Source organism: Aquarana catesbeiana, linkage group LG04, assembly GCF_042186555.1.
Source record: "Aquarana catesbeiana isolate 2022-GZ linkage group LG04, ASM4218655v1, whole genome shotgun sequence".
Lineage (NCBI taxonomy): Eukaryota > Metazoa > Chordata > Amphibia > Anura > Ranidae > Aquarana > Aquarana catesbeiana.
Window position 1 is genome coordinate 520,255,793 of NC_133327.1, and position 21,029 is coordinate 520,276,821.

At 43.2% G+C, this 21,029-nt stretch overlaps 1 protein-coding gene across 2 annotated transcripts in view; it reads right to left on the reverse strand.

The window, feature by feature from the left end:
- Positions 1-17,009: 17,009 nt before the first annotated feature.
- Positions 17,010-21,029, reverse strand: part of IYD (iodotyrosine deiodinase) — a 35,144-nt gene continuing 31,124 nt past the window's right edge. For both annotated transcript variants that reach the window (XM_073627785.1, XM_073627784.1), the window contains one exon: positions 17,010-17,286. In XM_073627785.1, coding sequence (XP_073483886.1) covers positions 17,104-17,286 — 183 coding nt within the window. In that variant the 3' untranslated portion in view covers positions 17,010-17,103. The remainder of the gene's footprint in view (positions 17,287-21,029) is intronic.

Below are 21,029 nucleotides of genomic sequence, written 5' to 3' on the forward strand. Positions count from 1 at the left end.
CCAGCACCAGTGCCTAAGGCCCAATTTTTCTGCCCCTGTTTAACAGGGGCGTGTAATTACAATTTTTGATGCAATACTTTGCAGCAGGGCTCGTTCCTGCGTTCCAACTAGAGTGTCTGTGAGGGGTTGCAGTGTTGTGGCACCAGCACCACTACCACCACCAAAGGCCCAATTTTTCTGCCCCTGTTCAACAGGGGCATGTAATTACAATTCTTGATCTAATATTTCACAGCAGGGCCCTGTGAGGGCTTACGTTGTTGTGGCCACAACAACACCTAAGGCCCAAATTTCTGCTGAGTATATAGGGCAGGCCCCTACTTTCAAACATCTAACTTACAAACGACTCCTACTTGCAAACGGAAGGAGACAACAGGAAGTGAGATGAAATCTACCCCTAGGAAGGGAAATTCTCTCCTGTATGAGTTAATATATGGAAAAACATTTCTCCTTTCCACTGATGCTTTCCAATCCTTGTTCCACAAAAAAAATTCTCAAAAAACATTTGTCATTGGGACAAAAAGTGAGGTGAAATCTTCTAAAGAGGAGGAAAGACAGCAAAACAAATGTCACAGGGGTGATAACCCTTCCCCGTGTTTTCCAAAAAGCTTAAAAAAGATATTTTGGCTGGAGCTAAACACGTTAAAAATGTACCCGTTCAAAATGACAAACAGATTCTACTTAACAAACCTACAGTCCCTGTCTTGTTTGCACCGCCTGTATACTGCTGTTCAGAGTATATAGGGCCTGGTGGCCCCACACCTTTCCTTATTTTAATTTGGGTGCGGGGTTCCCCTTAATATCCATACAAGACCCAAAGGGCCTGGTAATGGACTAGGGGGTACCGTTTGTCTCACTGATTTTCATCCATATTGCCAGGACCCGACATTACATTAAACCCGCAAGCAGTTTTAAATGAGATTTTTTCCTTTAAAAATGACATTTGGTGCAGGGACTGTTCTAAACACGGGAAACACGCGCCACTTTACAGGCATACTATAGACACCCCCCAGGTACGATATTTAAAGGAATATTTCACTTTTTTTTTTTTTTACTTTAAGCATCATTAAAATCACTGCTCCCGAAAAAACGTCTGTTTTTAAAAGTTTTTTTTGCATTGATACATGTCCCCTGGGGTAGGACCCGGGTCCCCAAACCCTTTTTAGGACAATACCATGCAAATTAGCCTTTAAAATGAGCTCTTTTGATTTCGAATGTTCGAGTCCCATAGACGTCAATGGGGTTCTAACGTTCGTGCGAACTTTCGGCCCGTTCGCAGGTTCTGGTGCGAACCGAACCGGGGGGTGTTCGGCTCATCCCTACCGTCCATCTTGATACACATACTACTATATGAATAGAGGTGGAAACCTCCAATCAATTCCAAAATGTCTTGTGCTAATATCCAACTTATCCAACTCAAAAGGACTTTATAAGTTGGATATTATCAGAAGACATTTTGGAATGGGTTGGTGGTAATTCCCAGAACTCCAGGGTAAAGTTTTTTATATAGAGAGGCCCGTAGTACGCCCCAAAAGCACTAAACGAAGGGCTGGCATGACAGGGGTTAATGGGGCTTGAGACTGGGAGTAAGGGTAATATGAGAGGGGAGTACGTGGCTAGGTTTTTGTTAGGGATTTGCCGAATGGTTTAGGAGATATGGGTGGAGCTCTGGGGTGAGCTGGGAAGGAAAGGGGGGGGTGATTTAGTTGCAGGGGAAGAGTCGGTGAATCAGCTTCCCACCCTCTCGCCCTACATTTTTTTTGTCGTGTTGTTTGGGGGACTTGAGAGTCCTTGGGAACAGGAGTTGCACTTGGCGGGGTGCAAGGTCCTTTTAGATCATATGGGCACTTAAAAGGTATGGTGTAGGGACCCGTCTGAGGTAGGGCTCCCAGTTGGTATGGGTACCTGCTAATTGTCTCCGAGTCGGTGGTTTGGCGAGTGGAGGCCTGAGAAGTGACTAGCAGGTACGGTTATGGTTTATGCCTATTGGGACCTTGGACTCCATTATCTTTAATAAAGCTGTATGTTATGTTTTAAAAGGTTATTGACATGTTAATTATTTGTATTTATATTTGGTTAATAAAATGGCTGCTATGACCAATTTACTCCAGTTATGTGTGGTGTGGTCATTAAAATGAAGAGGGGGTGGCTGTTATTGGTACAGCAGGTAACAAGCCATGGTTAATACCATAGTCATGGCTTTCTGTATACTTGAGATCACTTTGATCACTTGGTGTTTGAACACTATTGGGATCTATGGGGGTTGGGTTCAATATCCATATCCAATAGGCTGTTTTGTTGCTAAAGTTCAGAATGACTGTTAGTTAAAACAACTGCAATTGCCATACTGCCTTCAGCTTTTGTGATGGCAATATATATTAATTACATTTGTGTATACTGTATTTCTATGCTTTTGAGTTATTGTAATACTGTCACTCTGTGGTCAGTTTAATAGCAGTTATTTTCTATCAATCCTCCCCTTTGTAGGATGCAATCCGGGCTGGGACAAGGGCTAGTCAGGAGGGACAGCTGCCCTGGGCGCTGTGGTATTATGTGACATGGCGGGGGGGCACCACAAGTAATTGGGGAAAAAACAAGGAGGGGAGGCGCCTCTAATGCCGCGTACACACGGTCGGACTTTTCGTCTACAAAAGTCCGACAGCCTGTCCGACAGACTTCCGACGTACCTTCGGCGGACTTGCGGCAGACTTTCTTACGAACGGACTTGCCTACACACGACCACACAAAAGTCCGACGGATTCGTACGTGATGACGTACACCGGACTAAAATAAGGAAGTTCATAGCCAGTAGCCAATAGCTGCCCTAGCATGGGTTTTTGTCCGTCGGACTAGCACACAGACGAGCGGATTTCGGGGTCCGTCGTACTTACGACGTAAAGATTTGAAGCATGTTTCAAATCTAAAGTCCGTCGGATTTGAGGCTAAAAAAGTCCGTTGAAAGTCCGGAGAAGCCCACACACGATCGGATTACCAGCCAGCTTTAGTCCGTCAGCGTCCGTTGGACTTTTGTAGACGAAAAGTCCGACCGTGTGTACGCGGCATAAGTGTAGTATGTAAGCCAATTTATTAAAAACACTTTGTACAAACAACTCACATTTTGAAGAATAAAAAACGGCATATAATGCGGTTATGATCCAAAGAGGGAGTCCATCAGATCGGTCACAGGTATCACTGCTGCCTGCCGTGCGTGGGGCTTGGAGATGTAGTTCAAAGCGAGGCCTGGAACGCTGGTGGAGGGCAGACGCGGAGCTGTGACAGCTGTGACAGCTGTGACAGCTGTGACAGCTCCATGTCTGCCCTCCACCAGCGTTCCAGGCCTCGCTTTGAACTACATCTCCACCGCGGCCGGCTCGAGCGGTGTTCAGCAAAGCCCCACGCACGGCAGGCAGCAGTGATACCTGTGACCGATCTGATGGACTCCCTCTTTGGATCATAACCGCATTATATGCCGTTTTTTATTCCTCAAAATGTGAGTTGTTTGTACAAAGTGTTTTTAATAAATTGGCTTACATACTACACTTAGAGGCGCCTCCCCTCCTTGTTTTTTCCTGCAGATTTTGGAGCCTGGTTTCAGCTCTCCCTGGAAGGCAGCCCTCTGTGTGGATTCCCTAATATTAGTTCACCTCCGCATATAGACTTTTGTGGACTATATTAGTTATATTTATAACTACAATTTTAGTTTGCCACTAACATAATGGTAATATAAGGCTTCCGTTTTTTTGCGCCTTTACTTGCTTACAAGTAATTGGGGGGAGGGGATTTGTGTTGGGAGAGGGAATTCGGGGGCGGCAGGGGGTAAGAATTGTTCTAGGAGGGGAAATTTGGGTATGTGTGCTAGGAGTGGTAATTTGGGGAGGAGGGATGGGGGAACAGGATTTGTGCTAGAAGGGGGGATTTGGGGGATTTGTTCTAGAAAATGTGATATGCTACAGGGGGATTTGTGCTAGGAGGGGGATGAATTTTTTTTGGGAGGGGTATTGTGATAGTAGTAATGCTTCAAGGGTATTTGTGCTAGGAGGGGAAATTTGGGGGGGGGGGGTTGTGCTAGGATGGGGGAATGGAGGAGTGGAATTTGTGCTGGGAGGAGGGGGATATGGAGTTTAGGGGAGAGGATTTGTGCTCGAAGGGGAAATTTGAAGGGTAGGGGATTTGTGCTAGGAGGGGGGACTTTTTTGAGGGGGTATTTGTGCTGCGGGCATACTGAGAGAGAGAGGATGTAAGCTGGAGGGGGTGGCAAAGATTTGTGCCGGGAGGGGGGATTTCAGCAGGGGAGCAGATTTGTATTGGCAGGAGGGGATTTCTGCTTAGGGGGTAAGCATGCAGATTAGTCCTCAATTTGTTTGGGGGGGGAATTTTGCTGACACATAATGCTCATACATCTTGGGGGGGTGGTGGGGGTGGGGTTGCCACCTTTTCTTTAAGCCAACTCCGAACACTTTAGTGGCCTGGGACACCTTTGAATGCCCCAAGGAGAGTAGTAATGCGGTGCGCATAGCGTGCCACAGCGAATGGTGGGTGTAGTTACTCTTCCTGACATCATCACCCTGCCCTCCAGTGATGCCAAACCTGACACCAGATGGCCGCTGCAGCTCTCAGATGGCAACAGATTTGTGTGTGTCTATCTTAGTTACTTGGGAAGCCACAGCCTAGTCTGAATTCAATAATGTGTCCGGGTTTCAGTCCACCTGAAACCTGGACAAATGATTCAAAACCCGAATTATCCGGGTGAATCCCGTACAGGTGGCAACCCTAGGTGGGGGTGCAATTTGGCATGTTCGCCCTGGGCTCTAGATGACCTTGCCCCAACACTGGGTGCAATTTCCTTCTTTCTTATTGTAAGTTCCTGTTATCCTTACTGTAAGACATACATTGAGGTAAGGAAGAAAATATTCTCATTGACCACTTCAAATACCAACATCTTCTGCATCATATTGTTTGCCTGAGCTGTCCACATGCAATAACGATATTTGTGGATGCATAGTATGTGGTAAGTCAGTGTCTCCGCTCCACGTGGGACGAGCATAAAGGTCTCGGAAAGGGATGAGCATTTCTGCCTTGCAGTGCTAGGGTCCCTAGCTTATATACTGGTCAGACCCAGGATATAAACATGGAGTTTGCATGTTCTCCCTGTGCTTGCATGGGTTCCCTCCCACACTCCATAGACATGCTGATAGATTTATTGAACGCTTTTTAAATTGGCCCTAGTATATGTGTGCATGTGAGACCTTAGATTGGAAGCTGCAATGGAAGGGACTAATAAGAATGTACAATATGTAATTTGTTGGTGCTATATAAACACTTGTAATAATAATATTACAGCAATTGGAGTCAGAATACTTACTGTGGGGTTAAATCCACCTATGTAGAATTTGGATGTGCCTTTTAATATCACTACATAATCATCCCATGACTAGTGGAGTATTATTGGCAGACATGAATGTTTCCAAAAGTCTGGTATGTAAAAGTATATCAGATACTGTAGCTTAGCATTTTTTTTTTCATTTTCAAGGGATTATAGCTGTTAATGAGGTATAGATAGATCATCTGGTAGTTGGTAACTGATACATTTTTTGTCTTTACCTTTTATTCCAAACCTCCTGCGCAAGTGATAAGGCCTCATTCACACAGGTATACCAGACATCCCAACCTGCAAAAACTCATTTCAGGGAGGAGGCACACTTATTATTATTTTTTTACAATTTAATTTTTTTGTATTTTATCTTTCATTTTTTTCAAAATGCTTTTTGGGGGCTAGTGGATGGTGTCAGCAGGGCAGTGGACAGTGTCAGAATTTTTTTTTTATATTTATTATTTTTTTACAATTTTATTTTTGTATTTTTTGTTTCACAGAATACTTGGGGGAGGGGGGTTGTAATGGACAGTGTCAGCAGAGCAGTGGACGTTATCAGTAGTTTTTTGTTTTTATTAATCTATCTATTATTTTTTACAAATTTGTTGTTTATTATTTTTTTTTATATTTTTTTTTATATTTTTTTCACAGTGCTTCTGGGGAAGGGGGGGGGGGGGGGGGGGCAGGTATGTGGCAGTGGACTGTGTCAGTAGGGCATTCAGTGTCAGTAAAGCAGTGGATGGTATCAGTAGTTTTTTAATTTTATGTATTGATTTTTTTTAAATTAAATTTGTTTTTAATTATTTTTACAATGCTTTTTGGGGGGAAGGGGTTGGGGCATTGGACAGTGTTGGTAGGGCAGGGGGGAGTGGTGTCAGTAGTTTTGTATTTTTATAATTTTTTTTACCAGCGACGGGAGAGGAGAGGAGGGAAGCCGGCTGCTGGGGAAGAGAAGGGGCAGAGGAGGAGGACAAGGGACCAGAGGAGAACACGGGGAGGGGGGTGAGGAGGATAGGGGACCAGAGGAGAACACAGGGGGGAGTAGGAGGACATGGAGGGGGTCAGACAAGGAGGAAAGGGGGCCGGAGGAGCAGCCGGAGAAGCACACAGGAAACAGCAGGGAATGATTGGTGCGGCGGGAGGGACAGCTGTGATCTCCCGCTCTAGCTTTTTAGCTGACAGCTAAAAGGAGGAGGGAGAGGAGGAAAAGCGGCTCACAGAAGTCAACCTCCGGCCACACCGATCATTCCCGTCTATGAACCCACTGCCGCCCAGGGTCGGCCTTGCAGCCAGGATATCGCACAGCACTCACGGGTGTCAGAGAGCTGCAGCCCAAATGCGGGAGACTCCCACACCTTGCTGGAGACTTGGGATGTCTGGTATACTATAGCATACACATGCACAAGTTTTCCATGCATCCCTGTTAAAGCAGTCCAATTGATGTCAATTGGGATGCAGTGGCTGCACAGACACAGCTGCTACTCCCAATCTGACGGCCATTCGGGTGCAATTGCACAGCCCCTAATGCACATTGTCTGCAATTGGGGCCACACGCCCTCACCCACACAGATGGGAGCAGCGGTTGTGTCCATGCAGATGCTGCATCCCAGTTGACATAAATGGGACTGCCTGCGCAGGGAAGCATGGAACACCTGTGCATCCCCATGCAGGCAAACACGGCCCTCAAATGGGAGCACGCTATAGTACAACCATGTGAATGAGGCCTAAGATTAAAATAAATGATTGAACAATTCCTCAATTGCTTGATTTGTGTGTATTAGGGGTGGTGGATGAGTTGTAATTTGTTTACAAAGCAGGAATATGGTCCACTTATAGCTAAACTGTTTTACCTGATAAAGGATTTGTAGTTCTGCCCATCCATTTTTGTTCAGTAGTTAAGTAACATTTACAAGTTTCCTCCCTGCCCCAGCCGGAGACTGGATGGTGAAAAGAGAAGCAGTACCATAATGAGCTTAACTCTCTGTCATCTCTGTCACTTTGCTGTCCCCTCCTATGAGCAAGCCCCTTGCACTACAAAACATCTGGCTGGCTCTTTTTGCTGCTTCTTGTTCTTCCTCTCTGAGCCCAGCTGTAAAGTAGGCTGCAAAAGGCTGATAATAAGTCAAATTCAATTATTTTGGTGCAAAACATTTCAAAATAGAACGTGTTCCTGCTGGGTATTTTAATAAAGCAAGAATATTACTTTGCATCTTGGTGTGCGAGATTCCTATTGCTGGTACAACTAACGTTTAAATTCAGTTACACGCACAGATCCAATAGCTCTGGCCTCTCCTGCACATGGGCAACCTGGGTGCCAGTCCATCTCTATTCTTTATTAGAAATAGGAAAGAATATCAGTCACTCTCCAATTAGCTTTTCTTGCAGTGTTTTTAATAATCAGTGAATTGACTTACAGTAATGTTTTCAACCAAAAACCAATGTTCCTTCCCCTATACTTGTGAGTAAGCCAGAAGTGGTGAAACACATCAAGGAAGGTTGATTTTGGGTTGAAGACATTACTGTATGCAGTCAATTCATTAATTGTTAAAATACTGCAAGACGAGCTAATTGGGGAGCAACTGATATTTTTTCTTAAATTCAGGTACTTACAATGCTTGAATTAAACACACTTTTAATGATGTATTAATGAATACAAAGCTTCATTATTTGTATCATTGATTTGTATCATATGTGTGGAATTTCGCTTTAGAGTGTTTCCAAAGACAAAAACATTTTTTTCTTTTAGTTTTGGATAGAGTAGTGAAGAGTTAGCAATCCTGTCAAGTTTTTATTGATGTATGTATCCCCATTGGGAAGATTCGCCCTCTCTGTTTCTTTTAATTCCCTTCCTAACTTCTTTTAACCGCTTCTGGACCAGTCGCCGCAGTTTTAAAATCATGTTACTGTACGTGATCTAGCGGGGTCTGAATAGCAGGCGCGCGTGCCCGCTTCACAGAGGGGGTGACCATGCTCGTGGCCGACGGTTGTGATGACCACCGGCCACGAGCGATTGTGACCAGGAGACACAGAACAGGGACGAGTGTGTGTAAACACACACTTCTCTGTTCTGTTCTGACAGGAGTGACAGATCGTGTGTTCCTATTAGCTAGGAACCAGTCCCTCCCCCTTCAGTTAGAATCACCTCCCAGGGAACACAATTAACCCTTTCACCGCCCCCTAGTGTTAACCCCTTCACTGCCAGTGAAATTTTTACAGTAATCACTGCATTTTTAATCGCATTGATCGCTGTATTAATGCCAATGGTTCCAAAAATGTGTCAAAATTGTCCGATGTGTCCACCATAATGTTGCAGTCACGATAAAAATCACAGATCGCCGCCATTACTAGTAAAAAAATAATAATAAAAATGCTATAAATCTATCCCCTATTTTGTAGACGCTATAACTTTTGCGCAAACCAATCAATATAAGCTTATTGCGATTTTTTTATCAAAAATATGTAGAAGAATACATATCTGCCTAAACTGAGGAAAAAAATAGTTTTTTTATATATTTTTTGGGGATATTTATTATAGCAAAAAGTAAAAAATAATGTATTTTTTTCAAAATTGTCCCTCTTTTTTTTGTTTATAGCGCAAATAATAAAAAACGCAGAGGTGATCAAATACCACCAAAAGAAAGCTCTATTTGTGGGGAAAAAAAGGACGTCAATTATTTTTGGGTACAACGTTGCACGACCGCGCAATTGTCAGTTAAAGCGACGCAGTGCCGAATCGCAAAAAGTGCTCTGGTCAGGAAGGGGGTAAATTGTTCCAGGGCTGAAGTGGTTATATTACTTCAATGAGGAATTTCTTGTTTTTGGAAGACAGAACGTGTAGGCATTTTGAACTTTGTTTAGTTATGTGAATCAGTGGCTGGCCCAGGCTGGGAAAAGTGTTAAAAGTAGGGTTTCGTCAATACTAGTATCAGTATTGGTGCCGATATCGAGCATTGTACTCCATTGTACTCCTGCAAATGCTCTCAGTGCTCCTATCCGTGCTCCTTTGGTCCCCCTCTGTGTCCTCCGTGATCCTCCGGTCCCCCTCTGTCCTCCTCTGGTCCCCCCTGTGCCGGATCTGTCAGGATGGAAGCGAAGGAAGGAGCCGGTAAATCTGTAATTTACTGGCTCCTTCCTTTTCTGAATGCAAATTTCTGAGTGATTACTGACTCTGTGCACTCATAACTGAACAGAGGAGCCGCTGTCTCCTATCCATTCAATTTCAGTGCAGCTGAGGCTGCAGAGAAAGGGACTGGGGAAGCTGTGTCCTCAGTCCCTCTCTCTGTCTCAAAGGGGAGATGTCAGGGGTCTGTTTAGACCCCTGATATCTCACCAAAGCCCCCCCCCAACAGGGCTGATAAAAATAATAATAATAATAATAATAATAATAATAATAATAAAATGTAATAAATATTTAAAAGGTAAAATTGTAAAAAAAAATAAATAAAATAAAAAAAAACACTGACACCATTCACTCCCCAACCCCACCCAAAAAAAGAAAGCATTGTAAAAAAAATAACAAAAAAAATATAAATTGTAAAAATGTTTAAAAAAAAATAAATTGTAGCAAAGTCCCTGGGCTCCTGAAGCCCAATGGTGACCTCCAGAGTTAAGGACAGCTGACTTCCTTCAGTGTAGAGTGGGTTACAAGGCATGGTGGGTGTAATGCATGATGAATAGGTGGGCGCCAGACACTTTTTGGATGCAAAGAGATTTATTGTCTCTTAAACAGAACTTTGGGAGAGAAGATTAGGGCCAGAACACCCTTAGGTGAATGTTTATTGGCAGACTCCGAGACTTCTATAGATAGACAGCTATACAGGTGAAGGCCTCCAGCCGGACACCACTTCTGTATAGGTAGGGCCGCTGTCTCCTATGGCAACAATCTTGTAGCTGTTACTAACGGTAAAGGTATTCAACTTTCTGCAATACGAACAGTTCTCTTTACCCACACTCACTTACTGTGGGTCTTCACTCAACGCACTCCCAGTCTCTCTCACTAGACTTCAGATCCACTAGCCACTGGATCCCCTGAGCTCTTTCACTCAATAAAATTAGAAGAAAAGAGGTTTAACCTTAAACTACGTAGAGGGTTCTTTACTGTAAGAGCGGCAAGGATGTGGAATTCCCTTGCACAGGCGGTGGTCTCAGCGGGGTGCAGCAATAGTTTCAAGAAATTAAGCTGATGCTTTCTCACTTCTTCACCGTCCCTGGTTGACGAGAAGTCTGCATGGGTACTGGACTCAGCTTACTCACAATTGTCTCTGGTAGCAAGGTGGATGGTTCCTTTGTGGTGACAGCTTCCCCTCTACCTCCGACCACAACAAGTTCCCCGGCCGGCGGAACCTTTACTTCTGGTTGAACTACAAGCCCACAGTCCCAACCCTGCACTACTTCTTTCTAGACTTTCAGATAGCCTAGCAGCCAGATGTCCCCGGGATAGGCCTTAGGTTTCTGGCCTAGCAGCCTGGGGCAATATGACACACGTCCACCCAGACAGCCATCCAGGTGGCACAGAACCCCGATCACCTGACTCCACCTAAATAAATAGGCTCTCCCAGCAGGCCAAGGGACCCAAGAAAAACCCTGTCCATTGGTTGAGACACCCTATTCATTCCTAATCTGTCCTTGCAATGCCTTTGTCTTACCTAATGTCACCAGATACCCGGCCATCTAGTGACAGAAGAGAGAAGTGCAGCAATTCCAGAATTAGACTGAAATCAATTGACCTCCTATCAAATGGCCAAGGCAACTATCACTTGGCAAATAAATGTAATAGGAACCCTGCCTAAACATCAGGGTGCTACAAAATTGTAAAAAATAAAATAAAAAAATAAGTAAAATAAAAATAAAAATACTACTGACTAGAGCTGCACAATTAATCGTAAAAAAATCGTGATCTCGATTCACCTCCCCTGACGATCTCTCCTGCAGAGGTTGCCGATTCTTTCATATAAACAAGTGGAGAGACTTTATCTGCTCACTCAGCTGTCAAAAGAAAGCATTCGGGCATTCTGACAAGTCTTTTAACTTGAAACATTGTAACTAAGCTTCCTTCTTAGATCTAAGGATATAACTTTTGTGTAAATAAATAATCCGGGCAGTCTACCAAGTGTTCAACAACGTGTAAATGCAGGAAGTTTAACCACTTAAAGTCTAAATCTTTTTCTGACACTTCTTTCCTAAGTTAAAATCAATATTTTTTGCTAGAGAATTACTTGGAACCCCCAAACATTATATATATTTTAGCAGAGCCCTTAGGGAATAAAATGGCATCTGCTGCAATATTTTATGTCACACTGCATTTTCCCAGCGGTCTTTCAAATGCAATTTTTGGGGAAAAAATACACTTCAATGAATAAAAAAAAAAAAAAAAAAAAAGAAACAGTAAAGTTAGCCCAATTTTTTTTGCTTTAATGTGAAAGATAATGTTACGCCGCGAGAATCGTGAGAGAATCGTGAGAGAATTGTGATCTACCTTCTAAGCAAAAAAATCGTGATTCTCATTTTAGCCAGAATCGTGCAGCTCTACTACTGACACAGTCCACTGTCACATGACATTTAAAAAAAAAGTATCGGTAATCGGTATTGGCGAGTACTTGAAAAAAGTATCAGTACTTGTACTCAGTCTTAAGAAAGTGATATCAGTGCAACCTTAGTTAAAAGTTAAAAGTGGGCTTTTGGTCCTAGCCAGCCCACCTGTGCTATAAAAAGGGGGGTGGCTGAGTCCAAGAGTTCCCGGGGTCCAGGAATTTGGGCGCTGCTAAAGACACCTGAGTTTTCGGAATACAGCCAGCCATGGAGAATGCCATAATGGACTTATACTTCACTGAGGTATACCTGGGTCATTACAATACTATAGTTAGAGTTAGGGAAAAGACGTTGTTCATATTGAACTGTTATGCCAAATTTCTTCAGTAACTGTATATTAACCGTTCCGAGCCTGATCTGAAGTTACTCAAAGGGGTGCATGTGGGTTCAAAAGAACTTGGGTCTGTAAAGCACAGGGGGGTGTGAAATAATACCGCTACAAAACTACCGCTGAACTCTGGAAAATGCAGTTCAGTTTTGGGCACCAGTTCTCAAAAAAGATATCAAGAAACTAGGGAAAGTGCAGAGAAGGGCAACCAAACTGATAAGAGGCATGGAAGAGCTCAGCTATGAGGATAGATTAGAGGAACTGAATTTATTCTCTCTTGAGAAGAGGAGATTAAGGGGGATACGATCAACATGTACAAATACATACAGTAAGTGGTCCATATAGTAAACTTGGTGTTTAGTTATTCACTTTAAGGTCATCACAGGGGACAAGGGGGCATGTCTAGAGGAAAAGAGATTTAGGCTTAGGTTCCATGCACACTGGATTTAACAAACGTCGATTCCACAGGTGTTTGATGTTTTTTTCACCTGCCTCTAGAAGCACTTCTATGTGTCTTTGCACATTATGACTACTACAGGCGTTTTCTGTCAGGGACGTTCAGAGGCAGGAAAAAAAAAACCCTTCTCTATCGCGTTTTCTGGAGAAGTTTAGCAGTGTAAAAACGTCAGTCTCTCCTAAACTCCTCTTATCTCATCAAAACGTCAGGTTTCAATGTTTTTTAGTAAAAAAAAGGTGTGTTGTCACTGTATATCATTTCCTGGCTTTACAGGAAGTATCTTTTGACCCTGTCCATCGTCTCCATCTTTCTATGAGAGAGCCACGCATTCAGACATGACCAGGAGGGAGGTCAAACAACATCAGTTGATTGCAGCTGTGCAAGAACATGCCAACCTCTGGGATAAGAGTAGAATCCCAACCACGACACTACCTGCCTGGAATTTGCATGTTCTCCCTGTGCCTGCGTGGGTTTCCTCTGGGTACTCCGGTTTCCTCCCACACTCCAAAGACATGCTGGTAGGTTAATTGGATCCTGTCTAAATTGTCCCTAGTATATGTATGAATGTGAGTTAGGGACCTTAGATTGTAAGCTCCTTGAGGGTAGGGACTGATGTGAATGTACAATGTATATGTAAAGCGCTGCGTAAATTGACGGCGCTATATAAGTACCTGAAATAAATAAAATAAATAAATAAAATTGAAGAGTAGAGTGGCATGGCTCCTGATGGCTCAGGAATCTCTGCTCACAATATCCTTTGCTTTTTTTTATCCAAAATGGCACCCAGAAAAAAAAGGCTGTGAAATGCTTATTTTTGGAGTAAACTTTTTCAGAGGGGAGTGTAGTTCAAAAAACGCCTATAAACTAAAATGCTCTTAAACTCTCATAGACTCGCCTAAACTTTGTACAATATGCTCTCAATTTGCGTCTTTTATGCCACGTTTTTAAAGCAAAAACGCTGACGTTTTTTCTGCTCCTAGTGTGCATGGAGCCTAAATGTACTCGGGACGTTTTTACAACCTCTCCTGAATGATTTAACTTGACAGAAAGAACCCCACACTTAAAATGTCTGTTTTGCCGCGTTTACATGCTGCGTTTAGCTGCGTTTTGTCGCGTTTAGAAGCGTTTTTTTTCAAAATAGCCAAAAATGAAAAATGCCTATAAACGAAATGCTTCTAAACGCATTTAGCGTCTGAAACATCGGAAACTTCAGCGTCTGAACTCATTTTTTTGCCTTCAAAGAAATGCATCTAAACGCAACTGCCTAAAAACGACATTAAACGAACCTGTGTACATGTACACATAATATAACATTGGATGAGTTCAGAGGCAGCTAAATGTGCGGGCAATGTGGAGCAGTCTCCCCCTCTCTCACTGTGCAGGCAATGTGGAGCCGTCTCCCCTCTCTCTCTCTGTGCGGGCAATGTGGAGCCGTCTCCCTCTCTCTCTCTCTGTGTGGGCAATGTGGAGCCGTCTCCCTCTCTCTCTCTCTGTGCGGGCAATGTGGAGCCATCTCCCTCTCTCTCTCTCTCTGTGCGGGCAATGTGGAGCCGTCTCCCTCTCTCTCTCTCTGTGCAGGCAATGTGGAGCAGTCTCCCTCTCTCTCTCTCTCTGTGCGGGCAATGTGGAGCAGTCTCCCTCTCTCTCTTTCTGTGCGGGCAATGTGGAGCAGTCTCCCTCTCTCTCTTTCTGTGCGGGCAATGTGGAGCCGTCTCTCTCTCTCTCTCTCTCTGTGCAGGCAATGTGGAGCAGTCTCCCTCTCTCTGTGCGGGCAATGTGGAGCAGTCTCCCTCTCTGTGTGCGGGCAATGTGGAGCAGTCTCCCTCTTTCTCTCTCTGTGCGGGCAATGTGGAGCAGTCTCCCTCTCTCTCTTTCTGTGCGGGCAATGTGGAGCCGTCTCTCTCTCTCTCTCTCTGTGCAGGCAATGTGGAGCAGTCTCCCTCTCTCTGTGCAGGCAATGTGGAGCAGTCTCCCTCTCTCTGTGCGGGCAATGTGGAGCAGTCTCCCTCTCTCTCTCTCTCTCTGTGTGGGCAATGTCAAGCAGTCTCCCTCTCTCTGTGTGGGCAATGTAGTGCAGATGGATGGTGAGCTAATTTGGTGGGTAAATGGGCCACTTGACTGGACTTGCCCCCCAGGCCTAAGGCTGCCAGCCCTCCTCTAGTCTGCAGTCATTTTCCCTGCAGTCAGTATTATGGCATGTAGATAGTATATGGACAAATATTGGATACTGGATTGTGGGGAAATATTGGTAAACCCAAAGCATACTGCAAGCAGGTATCAGCTACATAGATAACATGCACCCTCCAGCCATCCACGATAGTCCCACTGGTAGAAACTAAAACAAGGACCCTGGGCAGTGGCATACATAGTTACTAAAGTCTCCTTAGTTGGCAAATGTAATAAACCAGCCTTTGTGGGTACTTAACCCACCTAAGCGCAGAGAGTAGAAAAAATGATGATTTGCCCCAAACGCTTGAGCATTTTGTGCCAGGTCCAACCACCCTTCTCATGAATAATAGATCAATACGCCATTCTGCCTGGGTACTGACAGTCAGTGCCAACCAGAACTATAGTTGAGTAGTTAGGAAACTGCAAGGAGCCACATGATCACCCCACAAGTCCGCAGTGAGTCCACTCTGGTCTCTTCGACTGTGTACGTGGCAGGTGTGCAAAAAAAAAATATAATTGTTAAAAACTTTTTTTCTCAAGAATCTATACTTGGAATTATAAAACATTGTTTTATCACTGAATTAAATGGCGACTTTTTCTACTGTCACCAGCAGATGGCTCCCCAAATCAGTTTTTCCCAGCCTGGAATTAGCTTCAGTATATATATAGAGCAATAACCTGTACAATAATCTTTGAAGTGACTTTTACAGTCACAATAAAGCAAATAATGTTAAAATTTGGCAACTGCTTAATTTATATTTGTATATTTTTTATGGTCTAGTGGTTGGTTGCTATATGTAGGTCCATGCATTGTCCTAACAACCAGAAAGTACAGTTTGCAAGTAGAAACTGCAATGTGGTCAATTGTATGGCCAGTATTACTACTGGGATCCTCCTATTGTTTTCTCCTTAGTGTTGATTCTTCGAGTGGCAAGCTGGTCAGTAGGAATAAGAATGGAATGTGTGGTTTGCCTTGGTCAGATGTGCAATCCGATAAATATATCCCTATAGTATTCAGTTAGGAGGGGTTCAAAGAGGAATTGTTTAGAGTGAATCCAACAACAATTTGCACAGGGCAATGCTTGCATAAGATTCCGATGGTGTGGGAGTAAGTTCAAGCCTTATTTTTTTGCACAGTGATGGGTCAGTGCAATTTTTACCATTGATTAGAGCACATGGGCGAGAACAGTCATATTTTTTAAAATTTTCTTTCTTTCAGGGTAGAGGCCTTTACAGAGGCAGCAAGTCCTAATGGTGGTCTGGAGAATAGTTTATAGTTAAATGCTAAGACTGCGATAGTTGTTTGTTTGAGTTGTTTGTTGTTCAGTGACACTGCAAAGGCTTATGTGGATCCTGAGCAACTGTGTTTGGGACAAGTGAGACAGGAAGCAAGACAATTAGAATTTCCACAAAATGAGGTAGTACTGAGGTGGCTTAATGCAAGATGTGTGATGTGGACACCAGCCAACTTTCAGTGCTATTCATGGGTTGATATGCTCCCTGATATTTTAGTCCTGCATGTGGGGGTTAATGACATAGAAGAATGACTCACAGGAGAGCTTGTTCTGAACAATAATTTAACCTACTGTGACTTTGAAGGGAATTTCCAGGTGTGGATACATTATCATTGGGACCTGTGACCTGCAAAACTATAGTGGTCTGCTTGCTACGTGAACTTGGTGAACAAGGCCTGGATAAAAGTTAATGGTCAGATGGTAAGGTCTCTAGCCTGAAATGGGCAGATAGTAGTAAGATACTTGGAACTTGCAGATCAGGCTATTCATCTCTAGAGGGATGAGGAAAACCTTAATAAGGTAAACACAGATTTATAGTGTCCCATTGTTCAGGAGTTTTAAAGGGGGGGGGGGGTCTTTGAATATTTCATAACCAGCAATACCAGGTAGCTTTGTAGATTTTTTTTTTTTTTCTGGTCCCCTGGGACTTAGTTGTTGCCTGCATCAGGGTTGCTAGTGTGACAGCGCCCTTACAGCAGGAGTATTTGCAAAAAAAAAAATTCCCAGGCATAAATATATGACATTTTTAACTGCTTACTTTGTAACTGGACCTTGTTTATTAAAAAAAATCTATAAACATTAGTCTGGACTTTGAATGATGCATTCATTTATTTATTTGTTTATTTTACAATGAATCTGGACTTCATGCCTTCATGGCAAGTCTGGATGGGTTCATTATCTAAATGACCACCATAATATCTTTTAAAGGCTTCCGCTTTAAATCTGGCACAGTGGCATCCTTGCTTGGATAGCCGACAGGTAGAAGCATGAGGAGTTTTTCATTTACTGGGCGTTCAAGTAGTACCCTGAGTCGAGGACCACAGTTCAAGGGAGTAGTAGTTACAGTCACTAAACCTGCATGCTAAAACAAAGAAGGTAATATTAATTATGAGTGACAAATTATAATCTATGCAATTAAATAAAGTTTGGCTCCAAAAAGAAGAGGTGTTTAGCCATACAATGTGGAGCTTTGCTGAAGAAAATGCAATTGTAAATGTAATCATCTTTTTGTGAACAAAGATTACCACGCTTCTTATAGTTGTACTAGATAGTGTCCAATAACTTTATAATTTCCAGCTGCTCATTAATCTAAGAAAAGAGGGGTTCAAAGAAAATGCCACTTGCACTCAAGCAATTATAACTGTGCAATGTAACCTACTGCAATCTAAAATATAATGGGGCATTACACCTTACATTGCGGTGCATGTTCTGCAAATGTTCTTGGACTAGAGCTGTGAAGCTTTGGACAAGGTTCACATTAAGTTGAACCATCAGTGACCCATGAATAAACAATAGGAATCTCTTACAACATTTATATTACACGATTTCAAGTTGTACATTTCAGTGAGCACAAGGGTGTTCTCCACCTGGAACTTCACAAGCATGAGAACTTAAAAGGTTGAGAGCACTCTTGTGATGTGTTCCCCTTCCCCTCATGTTTAAAAAAAAAAAAAGAATTGCAAAATTATACTTACACTGTCCATATTCCAGGACTATCCGCAGCTTCCTCTTCTGTCCAACATCACTAGTCCTCTTTGGGTACGGAACCATGGTCATGTAATTCTGTACATTTCATTGGGTCATAGTTCTCCAGGCCTGAGAGGGGCTTATAATTCACTATGCAAGAAACCACGCTGACCAATGTATATCAGATTGCAGGTGTAAATCAATACGCCTGGGATGGGCTCTGAGGCGTATTGATTTATTTGCCCTTAGTCTTTCCCTCAAGTGGAATGGCGCCCAATGTGTCTTGTCTTGAGTTTTAGAGAGAGGCAGGGTTGTTTATCTGTATATAAGCGGTACGTCAGGACGCCGCCCGTATCCCGTGACCACGTCCGCTAGTGACGAAATGACGTAGGGAGTAGGAGCCACGTCCTGACATCACCGCTGCACATTCAGTCCCGGAAGCTACGAGCTGATTTGAAGCCGGCCGGCTTTCCCATACTGTTTTTTGCCTATACATTTTCGCCAATCTGTAAGTGTTCATTTGTCTTTTATTATTTCATTAAATGTGAAAAGATTTATGCTATGTGGAGCACTTTGTGTGTTTTTTTCTGGTGAATACATTACTCTGCTGAGATTTATGGTGACGATCCCCACTGACGCTGTGGTATCCAGTACTTGCCTGTGAGATCCCGGGCTGAGGTTACAGCCAGCTGCTCAGCGTGGTCCCCTGTAATAAGGGACCATCGCTTTCCGGTAAGCGGCAGTGTTTTCCTGTGGTGGTGGTCTCATCTTCGCACTTGTCACTACAGTGTGGAATTTCACTACGTATCACCTTGGGATTTGCTTTGTACAACATGGACTTTGTTTTATTCGTCAATTAATATTTATTTATTTAAATTCCCATTTTTTTGCATTCAATATATGGACATTTTTGAACAGAACTTTCCTTACACTTGCATGTTTGTTTGATTACAATTGTTTCGATTATTTTTAGTTTTGTATTCTGCATCTCAACACTTTATTCAATATACATTATTATCATTTAGATTTATGGCACCTAACACTTTGAGTTTTACCACTTTTCTATTAGCGCGACTTTTGTTTTCTTAATTCTGATTGGTGTCGTTTAACACTCTATAGTTGCAGCTCCACCCATCTACCTTAACCGTTAGCGCAGTATCTTTTATATACATACTATGTAACTATGCACCCGGACTTTCTTTAAAGTTTGCACTTTCTGGACGTTTTGAAGTAATGATGTCACTGCTCACAGCACTCTGAATGGATGGCACACCCAGTGTGCTGTCAATTCAGAGCACAGTGCGTATGCGCCGGTGATGGCACCGGCTGCTTTAAGCATGAATATCTTCTAAATACAAATACAAGACATTCACTGTACCTACAGGTAAGCCTTATTATAGATTTACCTGTAGGTACAAGTCAAAAACACTTGTTTACTACCACTTTAAGCAGCCACTAAGAAATCATATTTTCTGAAAAGCTTATTCTACTTTCCTAGGTTAACTCCACACTGCAGTTTCAAGATGTATCATTATTTCACTTTTCGACCCCTTTCACACTGGGGCGGTGCCGGCGACAGTGGTAAAGCGACACTAGTTATAGCGGAGCTTTTCAGCCGAAGAAAGGGTTAAAAGCTCCCATGTTACGGCGCTGCCAAAACGCTTTGCAGGCGCTTCGGCAGCTCTGCCCATTCATTTCAATGGGCAGGCTGTTTTGGGAGTGGTGTATACACGGCTCCCAAACCTCCCCAAAGATGCTCCTTGCAGGACTTTTTTTCCCATCCTGCAAGTACACTGCCCCAGTGTGAAGGCAGGCAGGAATGAGAGGCGCTTTTCAGGTGCTTTACAGGTGCTATTTTTAGTGATAACATGCCTGAAAAGCACCCCAGTGTAAAAGGGGTCTCACTCTGTGATTCAAACAAGCTATAGGCAAATTTATGCTTTTACCTTACAAGAAAAAAAGTAATGCCATAATGCCATCTCTGCAGTGAACAGAGTTAATGGATGCTGAAGAATTTTGTGTTTGTTGAAGATCTTTCCAGTTCCTAATGGGTATGAGAACTGTGTTCCCCATAGAGTTGTCGTTTGCCAGTATAGTTTTATTTTCCCTCTGGGATGATGCCTAAATCAGCATTTTGTTTTGCTAGTGGACGATTCTCCCGCCAGTAGTGATTTCTTCTCCTTCTTCCTGTCTGTCTGATCCCCCAACACCCTTACCTTTTCTTCTTACTTGCCCAATCCTATCTTGCTGTGCTCACTCTCTCCAATACCATTCATCTTTATGCAAGATTCTTTCTGTACGAGAGCCTAGGGTCACATAAATGGATTCCACATCTTTACGCTATGCCCCTATCTGTTCTTTGCTTCTTACCCCACTGTCTACACCAGTGTTATTCAACCTTCCTCATATGGGGGGCCTAAAGTGCGGCCCCCGACATTACCAAAGGACTGCACATAAAACGCATGTTGTCAGAGACAGCAGACACAACAGGATATAGTCAAAGACATTGGGCATTATACAGGTCAGAGACTGCAGACATGATACAGTAGATGGTCAGTGACTGCATACATAATACAAGAGATGGTTAGGGACTGCAGACATGATTCAAGAGATGGTCATAGACTGAAGACATAATACAAGAGATGGTCAGGGACTGTAGACATAATACAAGAGATGGTCATAGAATGAAGACATAATACAGGAGGTGGTTATAGACTGCAGACATAATATAAGAGATGGTCAGACACTGTGGATATAGTACAGGAGATGGTCAGAGACTGTGGGCATGCTGCAAGAGGCTTTGAACATATTATAGGAGTTGTTGGGAACATTCTTCAGGAGACAGTCAAAGGCCCCCGCAGTCTCTGACCATCGCTTGTACATAATGAGGGTACAAGAAATCACTACTATAATATGGAAACAATGATTAGTATCTGCAGGGTCCCCGAGGGTCACATATAAAGTGCCAAAGGGCTGCATGTGGCCCTTGTGCCACAGGTTGGGCACCAGGGATCTGTACTAAAAATAAAAGACAAAAGGTCTGTGTTAATGGTTAAAAGAGGCAGATAGCTAAAGGATTGATACATGAAAATCCTAATAATAATAATATTCAATTAGCAGCGCCAATATACATTTCTG